Raw genomic sequence first — 18,673 nt, 5'->3', positions numbered from 1 at the left:
ATTTTTTGTATTAGTTTACTGCGTAAATATGGGTAATGTTGTATTCGTATTGACCCACAGAAAAAAGATAAGTCAGCAAGGTACAGAAAAACAAAAAGAGGGAAGACATTGGCCGGTATGCTTACATGATATGTAAACTGGTACAACCAGTTAACAAACTAACATATATACGGGTACAGACTATACTTGGCCAAATGTATAGTCTATACCCGTATATATATTCATTTCTAACTCTCTGGTATATACACATATAAAACAATAACCTCCAATTTACACAGGGGTGCACGTAGAAGAGGGATAAATGTCAAGTTAGTTAAAGTGGTACACCGGCCCTATGATATCTTATCCCCTATCCACCGCTGGGGACCCCCGCAATCTAGCATGCAGCACCCACCTGTGAGCACTGCAGGAAGCGCTGGGGGCTCCAAGTCTTATGCCTTCCGACCACGGGGACGGAGCATCGTGACATCACGGGTCCGCTTCCATGTGACGTCACGCCCCCTTAATGCAAGTCTATGGGAGGGGGAGAGGCGGCCATCACGCCCCCTCCCGTAGACTTGCATTGAGGGGGCGAGGTGTGGCGTCATGAGGGGGCGAGGGTATGATGTCACAAGCTCCCGGCTCCAGCATTCGGAACAGTTTGTTCCAAACGCTGAGCAGCGGAGTACCCCTTTAAGGATAATTCTGCGACTCTCTCATTATAAGGAAGGTACATTTTTATAAGTAGCGCCAGGATGTTTGATGCACTTGCTATCACACAACAAAATGTATTGGCGTCTGCTGTGATATTGGTGTAATATTGGTGAGGAAGCAGACTTATCAGGGGTCATGTGGCCTCAGATGAGGAAGGAATGAAGGCTAAAAATATATGAATAAAAGTACTCCGTAAGTCTTTAACTACAGTATCATTTATCCTGAGCCAATTACAAATAGGAAGAGCAAAGGAAAATATCACTATGTATGCTTTTAAGGATAGCACTACCAGTATATATCTTTAATAGGACAGGTCTTCAGGATCTCCCCTATTCATACAAGGCAGTTTAGTCATTGCAGTGAGACGTAGAGTTAAAACCCACTGCATTAATATATTCATATACAGTAAAGACAAGATAGACTGTGAACATTCTTATTTTAAGCTGAATGCCAGAGTTTAATACATATAATCAGTCACAAGGAGTGTTACTGCCGTCTTCCACAGAAAAGGTCAGATAACCTGCATGGAAAAGCAAATGTAGTGATTAAAATCACATTTCATAATTCTTTTTCATATTAATTAGGCTCATTGATATGGAAGAAAACTTACTATGAATGGCCACAGGTTTATGAATATGAATTTAAAACCTGAAGACTTCTGGATTCTTTCCCGGCAAAGGTTAATAATAAATTAATGTGGACATTTGAAATAAAGCAGAGTTTTATTTTCACTAAAATGGCTCTTTGTATTAGAGAAAGATTAGACTAAAATAACAGATTATTTTTGGCTGCAAGGTCCCAATTATCGGAATATTGAGGAATAAAAAATACAAACATTGTTTTCCAGGTGTATAGTCTATCTCTTAACGCCTAAAAACTGTTTATAGTGCACATGACCCGACCAACACACTTTACGGTAACTGATAGTAAAATAAACAATCACACTAGCAAGATGCAGGATTTTCACGTTCCTGAAAAAGTTTTGTAGAAATTTTATGGCAGGCCGAGAGAGTGGGGCTTGGCCAAGAGTCAAGACTTAACGTTCTTCTTAACGCAGGCAGAGAAGTAGTGGGAGGCTCCTGCTTCAACCAGACAGGATTGTGAGGACGAGAAGAGGCAAATGGCTGATGTCCTGGGACACCAGAACAATTTATGTATTGCTCAGTTTTGATAACAAAATAGGAGGAAAGGAGATTAACAAAAGGAATTGCTGGGATTTTTGTGCATTTTCTGTTTTGTATTCCTTTAAAAATATTTAAGGCAAAATATAGCCAAAATGAAAACCCATTAGATTTGCTCGTATTGTGGCGACTTGGGAGTCACTCAGCCAGCTATTTTTCATCCACAAAAGAAAGACCACAAAAGAATTAACTAAATAGTCAGTAAAAGCATAATCCTAAAGCTCAACTCTCAACTTCTGGTTGTATCATCCAGCATGGAATGTGTCTCTCCATGGCCAGGCAGCTCACACAGGTAGCATTGCCTGTGCCTAACACTATGAGCAACTTTCTTGCACACTGTGCAGACCTAAGTTAGCCCACTAATGAGCTGGACTGTCGGAGGCCAAACCAATAACCTGGACTGGCCAGGAAGGGAATGACTGGCCCACTACCTACCTGCCTCTCATATTACAAAATCCAGGAGTGTAAACAGGACTTACCAAAGTCCACAGCAAGCTATCCTTGATTTCACACATCTCAACCAGCTTTCCTTGAGATATTAACTTTCTTGAGACTTTTAGACATAAGGGAGGAGTCTTGCAGGAGAATAATGCGATGAATATTCCTTATCATTTTAGGTTTCTTGGTTGTCAGGAAAAAAAATCTTTTTTTTTAGAAAAGACCCACACATAACATTTTGGGAGAGAGAAATCAGTGGGCGCTCCCTTTATATATTGTATATCGACTTGGTATGACCCTCCACCACACCTAAGTGATATACTCACCAGATTGGGTGATGAAACTTGATCCTAAATTGCATGGGGTCGTGGCTCCCAAATGGCCGATGTGAGTCAAGTGAAGTTAGGTATAGAAATGGCTGCCACACTTGGACCGGGTCTGGATGCTTATGTGGGAGCCAGTAGAGAAAGGAAAAAACAGTCTTGGAGGTGCTGCTCAAAAGGAGGTCATCAATGGAGAGACTCAGGCCAGCACAGGACAAAGAATAATTAATTTTTGGCAATACGGACGACTCGTTTCGGCACACTCGTTTCGGCACACAAGAAGTGTCTTCCTCAGGTCCAAACGTACAATACTTGTTAATAAAGTTTGTTCTTGTACATCATCCTATTAAATGTGTCCTAGTTACTTTGGCATAAATTCTCAGGAAAGTATCCCCGGGACCCTGTCCTGTCAGATGCAGTTCAGTAGAGCAAGTGAGCACATACTGCACCAACAACAGGTTGTTCTGAACTTCATATAACAGATTTGCTAAAATTTACAAAGTGTCTCCAGTATTAAATATACATGCCAAAGGGACAGTTTTTTGGCCTCCTTCAGGTGACATCAGCCATACAGTGCATTAGGAAAGTCTTCAGACCATTTCACAATTTGTTTATGTAGTGGCTTTGTGCAAGAATTAACACCCCCCCCCCCCCCCCCATTATTCTGCAATACCCCATAATGAGATTTTAAAAACAGACTTCAAACATTTTTGCAAAAATATTAAAATAACACAAATTTCACATGTACGTAAGTATTCAGACCCTTTCTATGACACTTGAAATTTATCTCTGGGACCTCCTATTTCTCTTGATCGTCTCTGAGATATTTCTGCACCTTGATTGAAGTCCTCTATGGTAAATGCAGCTTATTTGATATAATTTGGAAAGGTCAATACACACACAAACTTTACCTATGCCCTTTTACCTGTTATCAATTAGGTTGAGGGTTTGCTTGCTACATAGAAGTTATGCCACTTGTGTCCCTATACAGTAGGAAGGTGCATGGACTCTCCATATAGTAGATAGACTCCCCATTAGGTGGCCAGGTAAAAGCCATTCGGTAAGTCTTCCCTCCTCCTACACCATTTTGCACCATTTTCCCCCACATAAGTTAGGCCTTCCATCTCCTTAATTTTGCCCCTTTTTCTAAAAAAAATGTATGTAGCCTGATCCGCCCCTCTATAAATATATAGCAGACTCAACCCTTTCCCCCCAGTTAGGTAGATAGACAGTTCATCCTCCTACGTTCTTTAGTAGTGCTTCCTGCTCAGCAAAAAACAAACACAACTCACCTAAAACCACAGAGCTGCTAAGTCCTCTTCCTGTGGTGTAGTTGCATGATGACTATATTATGCCGACTGCACTGTGACACCGACATGTACTCTCAGCCTCTTGTGGGTCACAAGCCTGAAGAAGCCTTTAGCCTTCAGGATTAAGTGGTAAGGTGGGGACCCAATGGCTCTGCTCTGCCGCTCTTTATTTTACAATATGTGCATCCTGAAGACGCTTATGTAGTTTTAAGTGGCACTTGCTCAGGTATCCAGTTCATGTAACCTGTATTTACCAAAGAAAGCGGCCACTGATGGTACCCTGCACCACTAGAGCTTTCATCTTTATCGGTGTCCTAAGGGACACAGATAAAATTAAAGTGTACCTGTCATCAACAAAAACCTGTTATATAATACCATTATATTTATAATTGTAATATACATTGATTAAACAATGTGTAAATTTTTGAGTGAAAAAATGCTGTTCCTGCAGCTATTGCATGTGTGTCTCTATGAGGAGTCCAAATACAGGAAGTGAGGGCAGGAGAAGCAGGGCTCTGTGCAGGCTCCTGGCTTGTCAATCATCCTGATGTATGAGCCAGAAGCGTGTTCAGATCCTCACTGCACAGAGCCCTGCTTGTCCACCCTCACTTCCTGTATTTGGACTCCTTATAGAGACACACATGCAATAACTGCACAATCAAAAATATACACATTTTTTAACAAATTTATATTACAAATATACATATAATGGATTTATCTAAATTATATAAAATTTTTGTTGATGACAGGTACATTTAAAAATCTATCCTGCTGCCAGTAAGCCCTGAATCTGCCAGTTTTGCGTATTGTAAAAGCTGCCCTGCTGTGAGTCCCCTCCCTAGTGAAAGGAAAATGGCAACAGCAGTTAAATGCTGCTGATGACAAGCCAAAGAAAAGGAGAAGAAGGCATTACTACAAAAGCAGCCCTGGTCTAAGAATTGATCTGATAAGCTGTCTAGAATTTTTATGGGTGGTCAGAGACAAACAAATTGTTGATAAACCTTTCTGGCGCAGTGTGGACCCCCCTTCTGTGTTCTAGCTTTGTTTCTCTGCTGCCAGAGACAAAATTCTCCCAACAGTGAATAGTATTTTGCAGGAATATGAAACACCTGGTTAGCAAGATTATAGAGCATTTTATAGGGTAAGGTGTCAATTTGGTAAATCAATGATTTACCTATTTGCTAGAAATCACATGGGGGGGGGGGGGGATTGCATAAAACTACATTGACCATTTAAAAATGGCACATCGTGTCATCTGTTGTAAAGTATAGTTAAACTTGTTCTATTTACAAAATGTCCTACTGAGCATTTTTCTTTCACATTCTGTCCACAGACACACATACAGAAATGTGGGAATAAGACTGAAGATGACTGTGAATACACACAGAACAGTAACCTATTAAACCCATGCCTTTCCCCCAAAACAATAAAGGTAGGTAATCTACATTCCTACTTCTGTAAGCACCACCACTGTTTTTTTTTTTTTTTATTAGCTATATCAGCCACCTAAGTTTTAAGAAGTATTTTATTGTAAAATCAAGCCTGAAATGACAAGTACAACAATTTCTTGCAAGGAGATACGGCAAGAAAATAGTGAATTCTGTCACAATGTAAGTGTAGGAGGCCCTGGTGTTGTTTGGTGGTTGTGATGCAGAAGTTAAAATATTGTCAATATTACAACATGTGACAGACTTCAGGGAAGCAGTTTGTGTCCATCTTGTCCTCACTTATTTTACCTTAGGTGACATTCTGATATTTTGTAGTTTAGCTGAGAGGGGGGTTTAGACTTTATAGCTTTCATTCATCTCTGTTAGATACTGATAAATGTAAATGCACTTAGAAAAATAGGACAATGAAAACATTTCACTAAGTATATTTTGTTCAACAGAATTATTCAAAGAAAACAACCAGAAACTTGTCCACAGATGATAAAAGGAATGCATTTGATCCATATCGCAGTACCTGTAGTATGCAAGCAGATTTGTACTCAGAAGTACCAAGTATCCATAAACCATTGGTAAATATATAACATGTATTATTCTCCAGCACACACACGGGTACAAAACAGCAATTATGTGGAATGACTTTTAAAATAATATTTTGTTATTCACACCTATATAATTATAGGTTAAAAAAATATATAAAAGGTTACGACACCAGTGTGATCCTGTGACAGAATATAATAGGATGGGCACCAAAATACTTGGCAATGAAAGTACCTCTGTGAGAGCTTCTGTTTCTAGTCTAGTGATTGCAGACAGACTATTGCACTTATGTTTTAATCACTGTTGGAGTAGTTCTTGTAGGCATTATCTCTATTTTTATGTACTGTATATAATGTGGCATGTTCCCTCCTATGAAATGTTAGTGACAACAGTAATAGGTGCCCTATGGTACTGAATGTAGGTTAGCAAGAAGTGTGTGGCACATATATAGAAGGTGCCTCTAGGATTAAACCACCCAAGAGTGTTTATTTTACCCATAAACAGAAGATAATAGGGAGTCACTCACCAGACCGATCTTTTAAGCAGTAACCTCTTTATTTTCGGTGCATAGACAACAATAGGGACGCCAGATAGACACAGAAAAGTATGGTTACAGTCATTTTATGCCTGACTCAGTACTTCTGTAGACTTCTATATGTCCTTTATAGTGTTGTACTATAAGGACACATAGAACAACAGACACTTGGACACAACTGGCTCCAGAAAGTTAAACAGATTTGTAAATTACTTCTATTAAAAAATCTTAATCCTTTCAGTACTTTTTAGCTGCTGAAGTTGAGTTGTTCTTTTCTGTCTAAGTTTTTTCTGATGACACGTGTCTCGGGAACTGTCCAAAGTAGAAGCAAATCCCCATAGCAAACCTATTCTACTCGGTGCAGTTCCCGAGACAAGCAGAGAGCTATGGCCAGACAGAAAAGAACAACTCAACTTCAGCAGCTGATAATTATTGGAAGGATTAAGATTTTTTAATAGAAGTAATTTACAAATTTGTTTAACTTTCTGGAGCCATTTGATATATAAAAAAAAATGTTTTTTTTTCCCTGGAATACCCCTTTAAGTGGTTGTTCCATGAAGCAAGAGCAGTGATCAGTGTCTCCTGTCAGAACTAGGCTGCAGTCACAGGTGTGCACCGCTGTTCTATTCCTTGTTTATGGAAGCTTCCAGGGTTTAGGGCAGAGACTCCCTCCTCCCAAGATCAGTCACTACATTCCTATCTAGGGGATAAGTCTTATCTGTGGAACAATCCCAAAGTGTGAGATCAGATAGGGTCCGGCGGGTGAGAAATTACCTGTGATCTCAAAAAGGGAGTCTAGAGTTTGCTGTTGGAATTCAAGACATGCATGTGCACTTCTGCTCCATTCTGTGTCTATGGACATTGCCAGTAACAGCCAACTACAGCTTAGCTATATATGGCAGCTCCTGCAGACAATGACTGGAGCAGTGCTGTGCTTCATTCCAACAGAAGACTGGACCTTGTTCTTGAGATTGCAGGGGTCCTAGCAGTTGGACTTCTTCCCCTGCTGTGGATAGGAGATACATATTAATGATCGGACAACCCCTTTACATTTTTTTGTATAATATACTGTGTAACAATCCAGGATATGATTTTATGTGGTATCTCTTTATATTTTGTTCTAAGAAATATCTCAGATTCTGTATCTGTTTAATTTCAGAGAGCGCTGACTGTATCTGCTACTCAGGACTACAAAGCAGCAATGGATAACAGTCCATGGTATACAGTTCCTAACAATGACTTGAGGAGAAGACAGGAGTCTTTGAATGAACCAGACCTTTACAGTCAGGATCGCCAAAATATATATAAATACGGTTTCATGCTACCAGTACTTTTACTGATGATCTATTGTCTCATATATGTTCTGTGATTAACTCTTCCTCCGTGGCTCAGAATCCTCTGTATTTTAACAGCTTCAAAATGGCTTATTATGTAGCTTCAGGGTGATTGGCTAAAAATAAAATATTTAGAATATGCAGTTATTTAATAACATAAAAATATACAACCAAGAATACACTTTCATTACGAGAATCTACATTTAGGCTACAGAATAAAGCATAAAGACAAAATAAATGTTGAGCCATGGAAGGAGGGCACTATATGACACATGCACTGCCATTATGTGTTTTTCTAGGAAAATTATTATATATATTTTTTTATTTTCTATTTTGTTTTACTTGGCCAGTAAAACATTGTACAGATTCACAGCCTTCCTAATATAGGGGGTTATTCTCTACTCCCATCCTCACCTTAGAGAAACTTATTATGGGGACAGGTAAAGCATAATATATTTCTTGCCTAGTGCTCCATTTTGGTCTAAATGTGTTACTGTCTTGCACGTGGCCTTGGTGCAAACATATCTGACCAGGCTGCCATCTCTACTATACTTGGGACAGCTCTTACTGATGTCTGCAGGAAAACACTACCCTGGAACCTAGGCATACACGCTTTCCATTGTTATTAGAGGAGAGGCAATTAAATTAAAGTGCAACTGTCATGAAGTTTGGGGCATATAAACTAACCATAGTCTGTTACCTGGCACAAATCCGGATTGGTCAGCGTGAACCAAGGATGGTAGTATCACCGCCAGACGGGAGGCAATTAACTTGGCAAAAATCTTGATGCCCTCCTGCTGCCACGCCTATCTCCTATACCTCAGCACTGGGACTGCTATGTGATTGACACAGGTCCCAGCGCTTGCACCCCCTTTGATTTTTATGTGTGCGCCGACCGATAGGAATTTACACAGCAAGCACTGGCTCCCCTGGCCAGCACTCGCTCCTGCTGTCTGACATCACTGCCGGTACAATGCTAGAGGCAGAGAGTGAGTGAGCTATCTAGCATTGCACAGGTGCACGGAGATGTATAACAGCGGGAGCGGGCGCTTGGTGGGGAAGCAATAACAGTGCTGGTTCTCCCCTTCTTTGTGTGTGCCTGCATTCACTAGAGTCAGAGAGCTCATTCACTCCCTGCCTCTAGCATTGTACCGGCGGCGATGTCAGACAGCAGGAGCGAGTGCTGGCCGGGGGAGCCAGCGCTTGCTGTGTAAATTCCTATCAGTCGGCTCACACACAAAAATCTAATGGGACACACGCGCTGGGACCTGTGTCAATCACACATTAGTCCCAGCGCTGAGGTATAGGGGATAGGCGTGGCAGCAGGAGGGCATAGCGAACCCCTGACCACGCCTATCAGACTGTCAGTGACTGCAAAGAAAAGTGTTTTTTTCTTGTGGTAATTACAACTGGAATAAAGAAAGTAAAAGTAATGCTGAATTAACAGTCTACACACAATACACAGATTATGGTTAGTTTATATGCCCCAAAGTTCATGACAGTTGCGCTTTAAAAACGCAGCTCATTTTCACCTTAAAGGGGTACTCCGGTGCTTACACATCTTATCCCCTATCCAAAGGATAGGGGATAAGATGCCTGATCGCGCGAGTCCCGCCGCTGGGGACGCCTGGATCATGCACGCGGCACCCCGTTTGTAATCAGTCCCCGGAGCGTGTTCGCTCCGGGTCTGATTACGGTCGACCGCAGGGCCGGCAGCGTGTGACGTCACGCTCCGCCCCTTAATGCAAGCCTACGGGAGGGGGCGTGACCACTTTATGCATTAATAACTCAGAGATGCATTTACCTTTTGTTCTGATTCTGGGACTATTTTTTGTGACATATTCTACTTTAACATAGTGGTAAATTTTTGTTGTTACTTGCATGCTGTTTTGGTGAAAATTCCTCACTATACCCCTTGTTACGTTCCATGAGGGGTGTCGTTTCCAAAATGGGGTCACTGTAAAATCTGCCACCCCTGTGCAAATCACCAATTTAGGCCTCAAATGTACATGGTACTCTCACTCCTGAGCCTTGCTGTGCGTCCGCAGAGCATTTTACGTCCACATATGGGGTAGTTCCCTACTCAGGAGAAATTCTGTTAAGAGATTTTGGGGGTCTTTTATTCTAACAGGCTGCTGTAGACACCAACTTTTCCTTTTTGATACGGGGTAAAAGGAGAAAATGCCCCCCAAAATTTGTAACGCAATTGCTCCCGAGTAGGGAAATACCCCATATGTGGCCCTAAACTGTTTCCTTGAAATACAAGAGCGCGAAAGTGAGAGAGCAACATGTGCATTTGAGGGATTTGCATAGGGGTGGACCCAGATGCAAGCGTTAGGCCCTATTCACACAGGCAGAATTTCCTCAAGCAGAATTCCGCCTCAAATAAAAGCGTAATACACTTCTATGGGAGTCCACACTCATATTCACACTTCTGCAGAATTTCTGCTCGGATTCCACTTCAATTCAGCACAAAATCCTCGGAAGCGGAATTGGGGCGGATGAGCGGAAATTCCGCCGTTTGAATAGGACCTTACAATTGCCTCCGCTAACAAAAATATTCGACACCAGTACTTCCCAAACAGGGTGCCTCCAGCTGTTGCTAAACGCCCAGCATGCCTGGACAGTCAGTGTCTGTCTGGCAATGCTGGGAGTTGTTGTTTTGCAACAGCTGGAGACTCTGTTTTGGAAACACTGCCGTATGAGACGTTTTTCATTTTTATTGGGGGGGTAGACTTTGTAAGGGTATATGTATATGTAGTGTTTTACCCTTTATTAGTGTAGTGTAGTCTTTTTCGGGTACATTTGCACTGGCGAGGGTTTACTGTGAGTTTCCCGCTAGGAGTTCAAACTTGCAGCTCAAACTAGAAGCAGGACATTCACATTGGGTGTGCAAACCTCCAGCTCTTGCAAAACTACAACTCCCAGCAAGCACTGACAGACGTTGTAGTTTTGCAACAGCTGGAGACACAGTTTTTTTTTTTCTTTTGGCCAGTGTGCCTCCAACTGTTGCAAAACTACAACTCCCAGCATGCAATGATCACCGAAGGGCATGCTGGGAGTTGCAATTATGCAACAGCTGAAGGCATGCAACTACAACCCCCAGTATGCCAAGACAGCCGTTTGCTTTTTGGGCATTCCGGGATTTCTAATTTTGCAAGATTTAGAGGGCCACAGTTTAGAGACCCAGTGATCTCCAAACTGTAGCCCTCCAAGTCTTACAAAAACTACAAATCCCAGAATGCCCAAAAAGCAAACGGGTGCCTGGGCATGCTGGGCGTCATAGTTTTGCAAGATCTGGAGGGCCACAGTTTAGAGACCACTGTACAGTGGTCTCCAAATGTTTGAGGCCACTCACCGGATCACCGCCGCTGCAGTTTTTTTAAAGTTGCCTGCCATGATCGCCGCTGCCTGGAGTGGATCGCTGCTGCGCCTGCACCTGGTAACCGCCGCCACCCGCTCCTCCTACGTTTCCCTACTCTGCCCTGACACCCATTGGTGGGCAGAGTGGGGGAAATGAACTTTAACCCCTCCGATCTGCTATTGGTCAGTCACATTTGACCGACCAATAGCAGGGATAGGAGGGGTGGCACCCCTGCTATTCAGATCACTTTTTCATTTTCTTTTTTTGCACTTGATACTGTAAAGCTACAATCTGGTTGCCATAGGTAAGATTACAGGTGCTGTACTAGATAAAACAGTTAATATTAATTTAGACTACTTATTACTTCTTAAAGGGAACCAATCAGCATATTTTAGCATATATAACAATTAGCAATGTATAACACATATGCTAAAATCCTTATCATCAGCATCCCCGGGGGATGTTTGTGCCCCCAGGGATGGTGAAGATATGAAGTTATAAAGTCTCTCCCCGCAAGTAGTCCCCTGGGCGGGGACTTACATTTACCAGCTCCATTCGCTGCGGCCATGGCCCCGCACCAATGGCTTGAATGACGGCTCGCGTCATCGCTCAGCTCAGTCTGCTTAGGGAGCAGAGCAGTGACCGCAAGCCATCATTCAAGCCGTCCGGTCCACTGCCACAGAGAACGGAGCTGGTAAGTGTAAGTCCCCGCCCAGAGGACTACTTGCCGGGCGGCCAGGGGGGACTTTATAACCTAATATCTTCACCATCCCTGGGGATGGTGAAGATAATGATTTTAGCATATATAGCATTGATAATCGTTATATTTGCTAAAATATGCTGATTGGTTCCCTTTAATAAGTATGAAGCGGGTCACATTACCCTTCAGTTCCTGTGCCCCACACTTCAAGGCTCTACTGGGACCCTTACATTTTCATTGTGTAACTTGAGGCTCATTTCTGTGTTTGATTAGCAAAACTTGGAATTGGGTGAAAAATAATTTACACTCTCTCTTATGCTTTGTGCAATAAAATAAAATATAAAAAGCAAATGGTGAAAAAAGTGCAGTGTGAATGGTCTTCTATAATGGATTCTTGATCTTCAGAGTTCACAGTATAGTCCATGATAAGGGCTGGTGTTGAAGGAAAGCCATTTGTACTAGTGTTCTTATTTTGCTGGTCTAGGCTATGAAACAGGTAAATAAATACAGTTAAACCTATGAAGAGGCCTCCTCTCTGAGAAGATCACCCCCTTATCCAGCTCAGATTTTGTGTGATGGATTTTTAGTTTACTATATATTATAGAAGACCACTTTTTTTGTCTAATTTTGGGTGGTCTTCTCAAACACTGTGTGCCATCAGATGGAGTTCCTTACAGGGGTTATCCAGGAATAGAAAAACAGATCTAATTTCTTCCAGAAACAGCACCACAACTGTCCTCAGACAACATCAGCTCTGTTTTTTCTAATCACAAAAAAAAAACCTTAAAGGAGAAGTCTCACAGTAAACAATTGTTCAGCTTTTAGTGCAGAAGGTAAAGTTATACAGGTTTGTAAATCACTTCCATTACCAATGCTGCTTAGAAACCAGCTTTTTCTGCATTCTTCTGTCTGACAGGACATTCAGCTGTTCCAGGTTTTCATGACTTTCGACCCCCTATTCAGGCTGTTATCAGCAGCATCCCGGGGCCGTGACGTGACAACTACCCAGAAAACCCCTGTGCTGCAGAGAGTTGCCTGAGCTCGGCCTTAGCCCCTCCCATCTGATGAATATTCACACTGTCCTCCCTCTGTTCTGCAGTGATTGGCTGAGCAGCACTGCCTATATGCCGGCTGATTCAGATCATAGCAGAGTCAGCAAACAGGCTGATTTTCTCCCCTCTCCTTGCTAATGTTTATACACTGAGAACGGAGGAGAGGGGGGAGGGGAGGGAGCTGTCACACTGAGCACTGGGGAGAGAGGAGTGCAGGGCAGAGAAGGGGGGAGGTGATTGTGCCAGTGTAAAGCTATTTCACTGAGAGGAGGAGGGGGAGGGAGTGATTTTATAGTGTAAAACTGCAGCTTCCACTCAAGGGTCCCTCTCTCTGAGCACTGAGATTACATTTTGTTTCCTCGTGGCCACCCTGCTGTATAGTGCTATGATTGGAGCTCAGTGTTATGTGGGAGTGACTAACATAAGTTAGGGGTGGTAACAAGCTCTCTGCTCAGGCAGCTGAGAGCAGGAAATGTGAGCAGTGCATGCAGGGAAATGTAGTCTTTGAGATCACAGGAATAGCCACCATAACCAGGAAGTAACTGGAATTTATGAGCTGAATAGCCAGTGAATGGGGGGCGGAAAAAAAATCACAAACATGTCAGAGAGGTGGTAGGTGAATATACTATGGAATGGCTAGGTATCTTTTTTTTCTTTGCTGCATGGGATATCTTCTTTAACGTTAAGGTCTTTTGCAAATATGTTTTAATAAAATACATACAATGCAAAGAAAAATGTCTGCAAAGGTGTCCTTAGAAATTAATGTTCTTTAACTCACCTTGGTACAGTAAGGGCATTCTCCATATATGATGTTAAAGCTCTGTCTACTTGAAGGGAGACCTTTCAGCCACTGAAAAGAGAAAAATAGAAAGAAATAAACACAAATGTGCTTAAAAGTATAATTATTAAAATATTAAGGAGTTTTTGTAAATTAAATTGAGTATTTTGACATCTGGATATGAGTGTGGTATGTAACCATAAGGTTGCTCTCAGATTGCCGATCCCGGCCATGATTTGTTTCTGTCAACTCTTGAGCTCTCTTCGGACCAGCGGTGAAGTGAACGATGCCTAACCTTTTAAAAGGTTTGTTCATGTGCTATTGGTATAAGAGTTCCTATGTACAACTGGGTAAACAACATATACCTACTACTTTACAATAAGCAGTGTATGGGGGGGCAGACAGAACTCAAGCTTTAGATTCTGGGCTTGACCAGAGACAGGGACAAATGTGAGCAATCTAATCTGTGTACAGGGCTGTGAAATACATTAGTGCTGTGTGAGTAACCGTAATCCAGGGGGTTGTACAGGATTAGAAAAAAACATGGCTGCTCTCTTTGGTATAGACAGCTGCTCACTTTAGTTGAGCAGAATAAGCTGCCATACCACATACAACCTGTGGGAGGTGTGTTTAGAAGAGAACAACCACTTTTTTTTTTATCAGTTCTGAACAGCCCATTTAAATAGACAATAGCACTTTAAAAATCTTTCAACATGTCCTACAGACATGTGAAAAGTTTTGATTGGTTGTTTCACTCCCTGGCTCACTGCGATCTCAGTCTTGCTGCAGGAGACTCCATTGTAAGTCTATGTGGCCCATCTTCTGCAGCAAGACGGACAATGCAGTGAGCCAGTGAGTAACGTGTTTAGCAAAGTGTTTCTCCTGGCTGAATCTAATGATCGGTGGTGATCCTAGCATGGAGACTCTGACCGCTTCTCGGCCTTTTGGCTAAGATCAAGTGTAGTATCTGTTCTTAGCAGTTTCATGCCGGTGCCCGAATGACGCCAGTTTTTGGCTGGCGGGGATGGGTGCTGCATGGAGGGGGGCAGGTGTACCAGGGCTTTCCGGGGCTGGTTCTGAGGAATCAGCTCGACGGCTGCCTCGATGTGACCTGTTCCCTACGGGTCTTGCCATGAGGCAGAGAGGGTCTAGAGCTGAGGTACTTTTGTGCCTCGGGGAGTCGTGACCCCGAGGTGCCGAAGCTCACTGGGAGGATGGACTCACTGAGTGGAAGCACGGGCACCATAATCTCTTCACCTTGTGGCACTCACCTTTTGATTCCCGGCCTTCTGGCTAGGATCAGATACATTTTTATAGATTCGTCCGGATGTCCGGGCAGTATATCTGCACACATTCACTTATTTATTTATTTTTGTCTCACTGTGTCACTTTTTGCGTGTTGTGTGTCCACTGGATTTGTCAGGATGAGGTGTCCCTCCTGGCGGTCTAGGGGAGGTGTGTGTGTCCATCAGGTTCCGCACCTCCCTGCAAACACCCTGGGTACTCCTGCTTTGGCAGGGTACTGACAGTTATCGGCTCTGAGGGCAGATACCTTGGCTAACGCCAAGGGGGATGCCGGGAGCATTTGTGGTCCCTTAGAAGCTTCGGCGAAGAGGGACATCGAACCTGGAACCTTGCAGGTACCTTTTGGTCCGGAGGTGAAGGGTAAGGTTTGTTGAGGGGCCTCTCTCCTATCGGAGAAGGGCTTGCGATAGACTGCATCCTCTGTGCACATTTTTTGCACTTTGGGTGATTCGAGAGCACGTTCCTTGGCTCTTAGATTTAAAAAAAAAAAAAAAATGGAGACTCTGACCAATCAAAACTTTCGGGGCATCTGTAGGACATCTTACATTTTCATAGTGACAGGAGACTTTAAATACCTTACTAGAGCTTACATAGAATGTCTAATTGTGCATCCTGCAGAAAGTTCCTTAGTTTAGGGAGTGAGTTATGTACATTGCCCTACCTTCTAGTACTAAAGGTACTTACACCATATCCTCATGCGCTGATATGTATCTATTTAAAGATAACCTGTTTAGCAATTGTGCTAGTCCCTGGGAAATAATGACATTTCTATTCCATTTATCATATTATTGTTAAAGCTCCAAACTCACATAAAAACATCCCTAAACTTTGGCACCTCTGAATGGGCACATCATTACCTCATATAAACAGGCTTGGTGATACGGCTGTGCACAGTGCGGATCATCACAAACTTGATCTGGTATAGATGATTCCAGCCTATACGCATAGCATATTCCACAATCCATGGTAAAATCCTGAAGGGGAATAATGGCAAATGTACGAAATTAAAGTACCGTAGATTTGTGAGCATATTACGGCTACAGGACTGCAATTTAAGTTGCCAAAATGACAAAAAAAATTACATTTGCTAACTTGATAGAAATCTTGAAAGTTACGAGTAAGCTGCCTTTCCCACAGACAGGTAGCTGTTTGTAGGTATACTCAGCAGCGTTTCAATGATTGGTGTGACTACACCACATACCTCCAACATCTGCCCCTTTATAGTCTCTTGGCTACTGCCCACAATACAACACTGAATAAGACAGCACAGCCTGCTGAAATGTCTTATACAGTAAATAAAAATAGGATGGCTCTCCCTCAAGAGAATGAATGTTTCACATGCTGGGCAGACCAGTGATTAGGGGAAAAGCATTGTGTTGGTAGCAGATCTTTTTGTGTGAAGACAGTGGGTGACTACTGCATTACCTTACAGTTTGTTATAGTGGAGCATGCAGACTGTATATAAAGGCAATGAGGGGGATGTATCAAAACCTGTGGGGAGCAACCAGATTGCTTCTTTTATATTTCAGAGGACTCTTTAAAAATAAAACAAGCAATCTGATAGGTTTCTATGGACAACTGCACTACTTATCCTTTGCACAAGTATTGATAAATCTCCCCCAATGTCTGTGTGAGGAGAGGGGAAATCATTGAAACTGTAGTTCTTCATTGGTAATCTCCCCAGCAGCATAAAAAAATGTGCAGTACAAGAATAACTGCTAAACTAGAATATCTTCTGATGACCATTTAGAGAGATTTAGGTACTTTTCTGTATACTTTAAAAGCTTAGAAAATTCCTTTAATGTTACCATAAACACTCAGAGCACAGAAAGTCCATCTGAAGAATTTATCGAATGTGGTAGGAGATTTTTAATTATAATTTTTTAGCAAGTTACTTAATTTGCATTCAGGAAACAAATGATCAATAAAAAAAAAGAAAATCGGTGCAAAGGTGTCAATCTTTAAAGGGGTAATCCGCTGCTCAGCGTTTGGAACAAACTGTTCCGAACGCTGGAGCCAGCAGCTCATGACCTCATAGCCCCGCCTCCTCAATGTAAGTCTATGGGAGGGGGCATGACAGCCGTCACTCCCCCTCCCAAAGACTTGCATTGGGGGGGGGGGGGGGTGCGTGATGTTATGAGGGGACAGGGCTATGATGTCACGAGCTCCCGGCGCCAGCTCCAGCGTTCGGTACAGTTTGTTCCAAATTCTGAGCAGCAGAGTACCCCTTTAAAGAAGTTATTCAAAAAGTGTTTTCACATTTTCATGTGTATAAATGTGCCCTTTAGTCAAGTCTATTATACTATTTATAGGGGAATAAACACCAGATGGTTCTCACATAATTTAAGCCAGCATGTTGTGGGTTAAAGGAATTTTAGTGATCATGTGTGTAGGTTTTTTCATTCAAACTACCGGCATTTAATGCTGCAGAAGAAGAACTATTTTCTCCTCCATATTCATTGGTACTTTATGGTCTAGGATCTAAGTGCTTTAAAATGAAGAGTGCCATGGAAATTGCAGGTTTCCCAACTCCTGATAAATACGAGGAGATTTCAAAAATGATTTTCAAGTTTGAAAGATTAAGTAAATATTGAGGTATTGGGGTAATGGTTGAACAAAATGACTTGCTTGTTCTGTACAGGTAATTATTAGTGTGCTTTGCACCAGTCCTCCTGCTGCGTGTAGTAAACTATATTATATAAATATACCCTATTGCTTTCATGGATACGTGGCTGCAGCATAAATATACAAGAGGAGGAATATATGTTGTAAATGCTGAATGTTGTGCAATGGGAATTAAATACTAAAAAAAGAAATAGAAACATGACAGATAAATCTTATGTTTATATACATTAGTTTGACTTTTACAGATAAACTGTTCTTCATTTGGCAAGAATTGGATGGTGAAATATACAAATGTGTGATTTTTTTCCTTATATCATGCTGCGTATACCTGTGTAGTATATTCCATTCAGTGTATCTGTGAAATATGTAACTGGGGGTCCTAGGCCACGTGGCTCATCAAATTATGCTTGCTTCATGATAGACTGTAGGGGCAAGTTGTAAGAAATAGTAGGGTGTGGAAAGGAGCCAGAATTGGCTAGGGGGATGGGGCTCGAGGAATCAATTAATGCCAGTTGGTGGAGTTTAGACATTTTGATTTGAGGCACAAAATTCAAGATAAACTCTGAGAGCCAGAGTGGGTTGACCAAGTGCTAAGTTCGCCTTTATGAGAAAAATCTGGTTTCTATGGCAGGACCTCATCGGCTGCACGGATAGTAAGTACAGCCAGATGACTGAGCTAGTCTGAACAGACAAAAAAAAAAACAGGGCAGGCATAACCAGCTTAGGATTTAGACAGGCTGAGAGACAGACATGCTCGAAGTAGGGGGTTTCTGTGAAAGGCTGGGGCTCCACTTTTTTATTTTTTTATTTTATTTTTTTTGGAAAACTACCATTGCAGTTTTTCAGCCAAAGCCAGAAGTAGAAGTATAGACCTTTCCTTTATGTTTCCCTTTACTTTTGAATATACTTAACGCTTTGGCTCAGAAACTACAATGGTAGTTTCCCCAAAAAACTGACAATTAAAAACACAGCCTTAGTATAATTTTATATCATATGACCAACAAGCCTGTGGGTAATAGCAATGAGTATCTGAGGTTACGCTCCTTCATC

General features: G+C 42.1%; 2 protein-coding genes and 1 pseudogene across 17 annotated transcripts in view; 2 read left to right on the top strand and 1 right to left on the bottom strand.

Moving 5' to 3' along the window:
• VRK2 (VRK serine/threonine kinase 2) overlaps positions 1 to 7,834 on the top strand; it is a 112,534-nt gene extending 104,700 nt beyond the window's left edge. For 11 of the 13 annotated variants that reach the window (XM_056567709.1, XM_056567704.1, XM_056567708.1 and 8 more), the window contains 3 exons: positions 5,279 to 5,377; positions 5,834 to 5,962; positions 7,625 to 7,834. In XM_056567709.1, coding sequence (XP_056423684.1) covers positions 5,279 to 5,377; positions 5,834 to 5,962; positions 7,625 to 7,834 — 438 coding nt within the window. Of the gene's footprint in view, positions 1 to 1,277; positions 1,373 to 5,278; positions 5,378 to 5,833; positions 5,963 to 7,624 lie in introns of those variants that run through there. The other 2 variants (XR_008891552.1, XR_008891551.1) reach the window with 1 other exon arrangement.
• FANCL (FA complementation group L) overlaps positions 6,463 to 18,673 on the bottom strand; it is a 193,038-nt gene continuing 180,827 nt past the window's right edge. For all 4 annotated transcript variants that reach the window (XM_056567714.1, XM_056567712.1, XM_056567713.1 and 1 more), the window contains exons 12-14: positions 15,856 to 15,972; positions 13,694 to 13,765; positions 6,463 to 7,915 (exon numbers count right to left, since the gene is read on the bottom strand). In XM_056567714.1, coding sequence (XP_056423689.1) covers positions 7,880 to 7,915; positions 13,694 to 13,765; positions 15,856 to 15,972 — 225 coding nt within the window. In that variant the 3' untranslated portion in view covers positions 6,463 to 7,879. The remainder of the gene's footprint in view (positions 7,916 to 13,693; positions 13,766 to 15,855; positions 15,973 to 18,673) is intronic.
• LOC130363271 (U2 spliceosomal RNA) lies at positions 14,622 to 14,730 on the top strand (annotated as a pseudogene).

Source organism: Hyla sarda, chromosome 3 (assembly GCF_029499605.1).
Source record: "Hyla sarda isolate aHylSar1 chromosome 3, aHylSar1.hap1, whole genome shotgun sequence".
Classification (NCBI taxonomy): domain Eukaryota; kingdom Metazoa; phylum Chordata; class Amphibia; order Anura; family Hylidae; genus Hyla; species Hyla sarda.
Note: the sequence above shows the minus strand (reverse complement) of the source record. Positions and strands in the feature narration are given on the sequence as shown.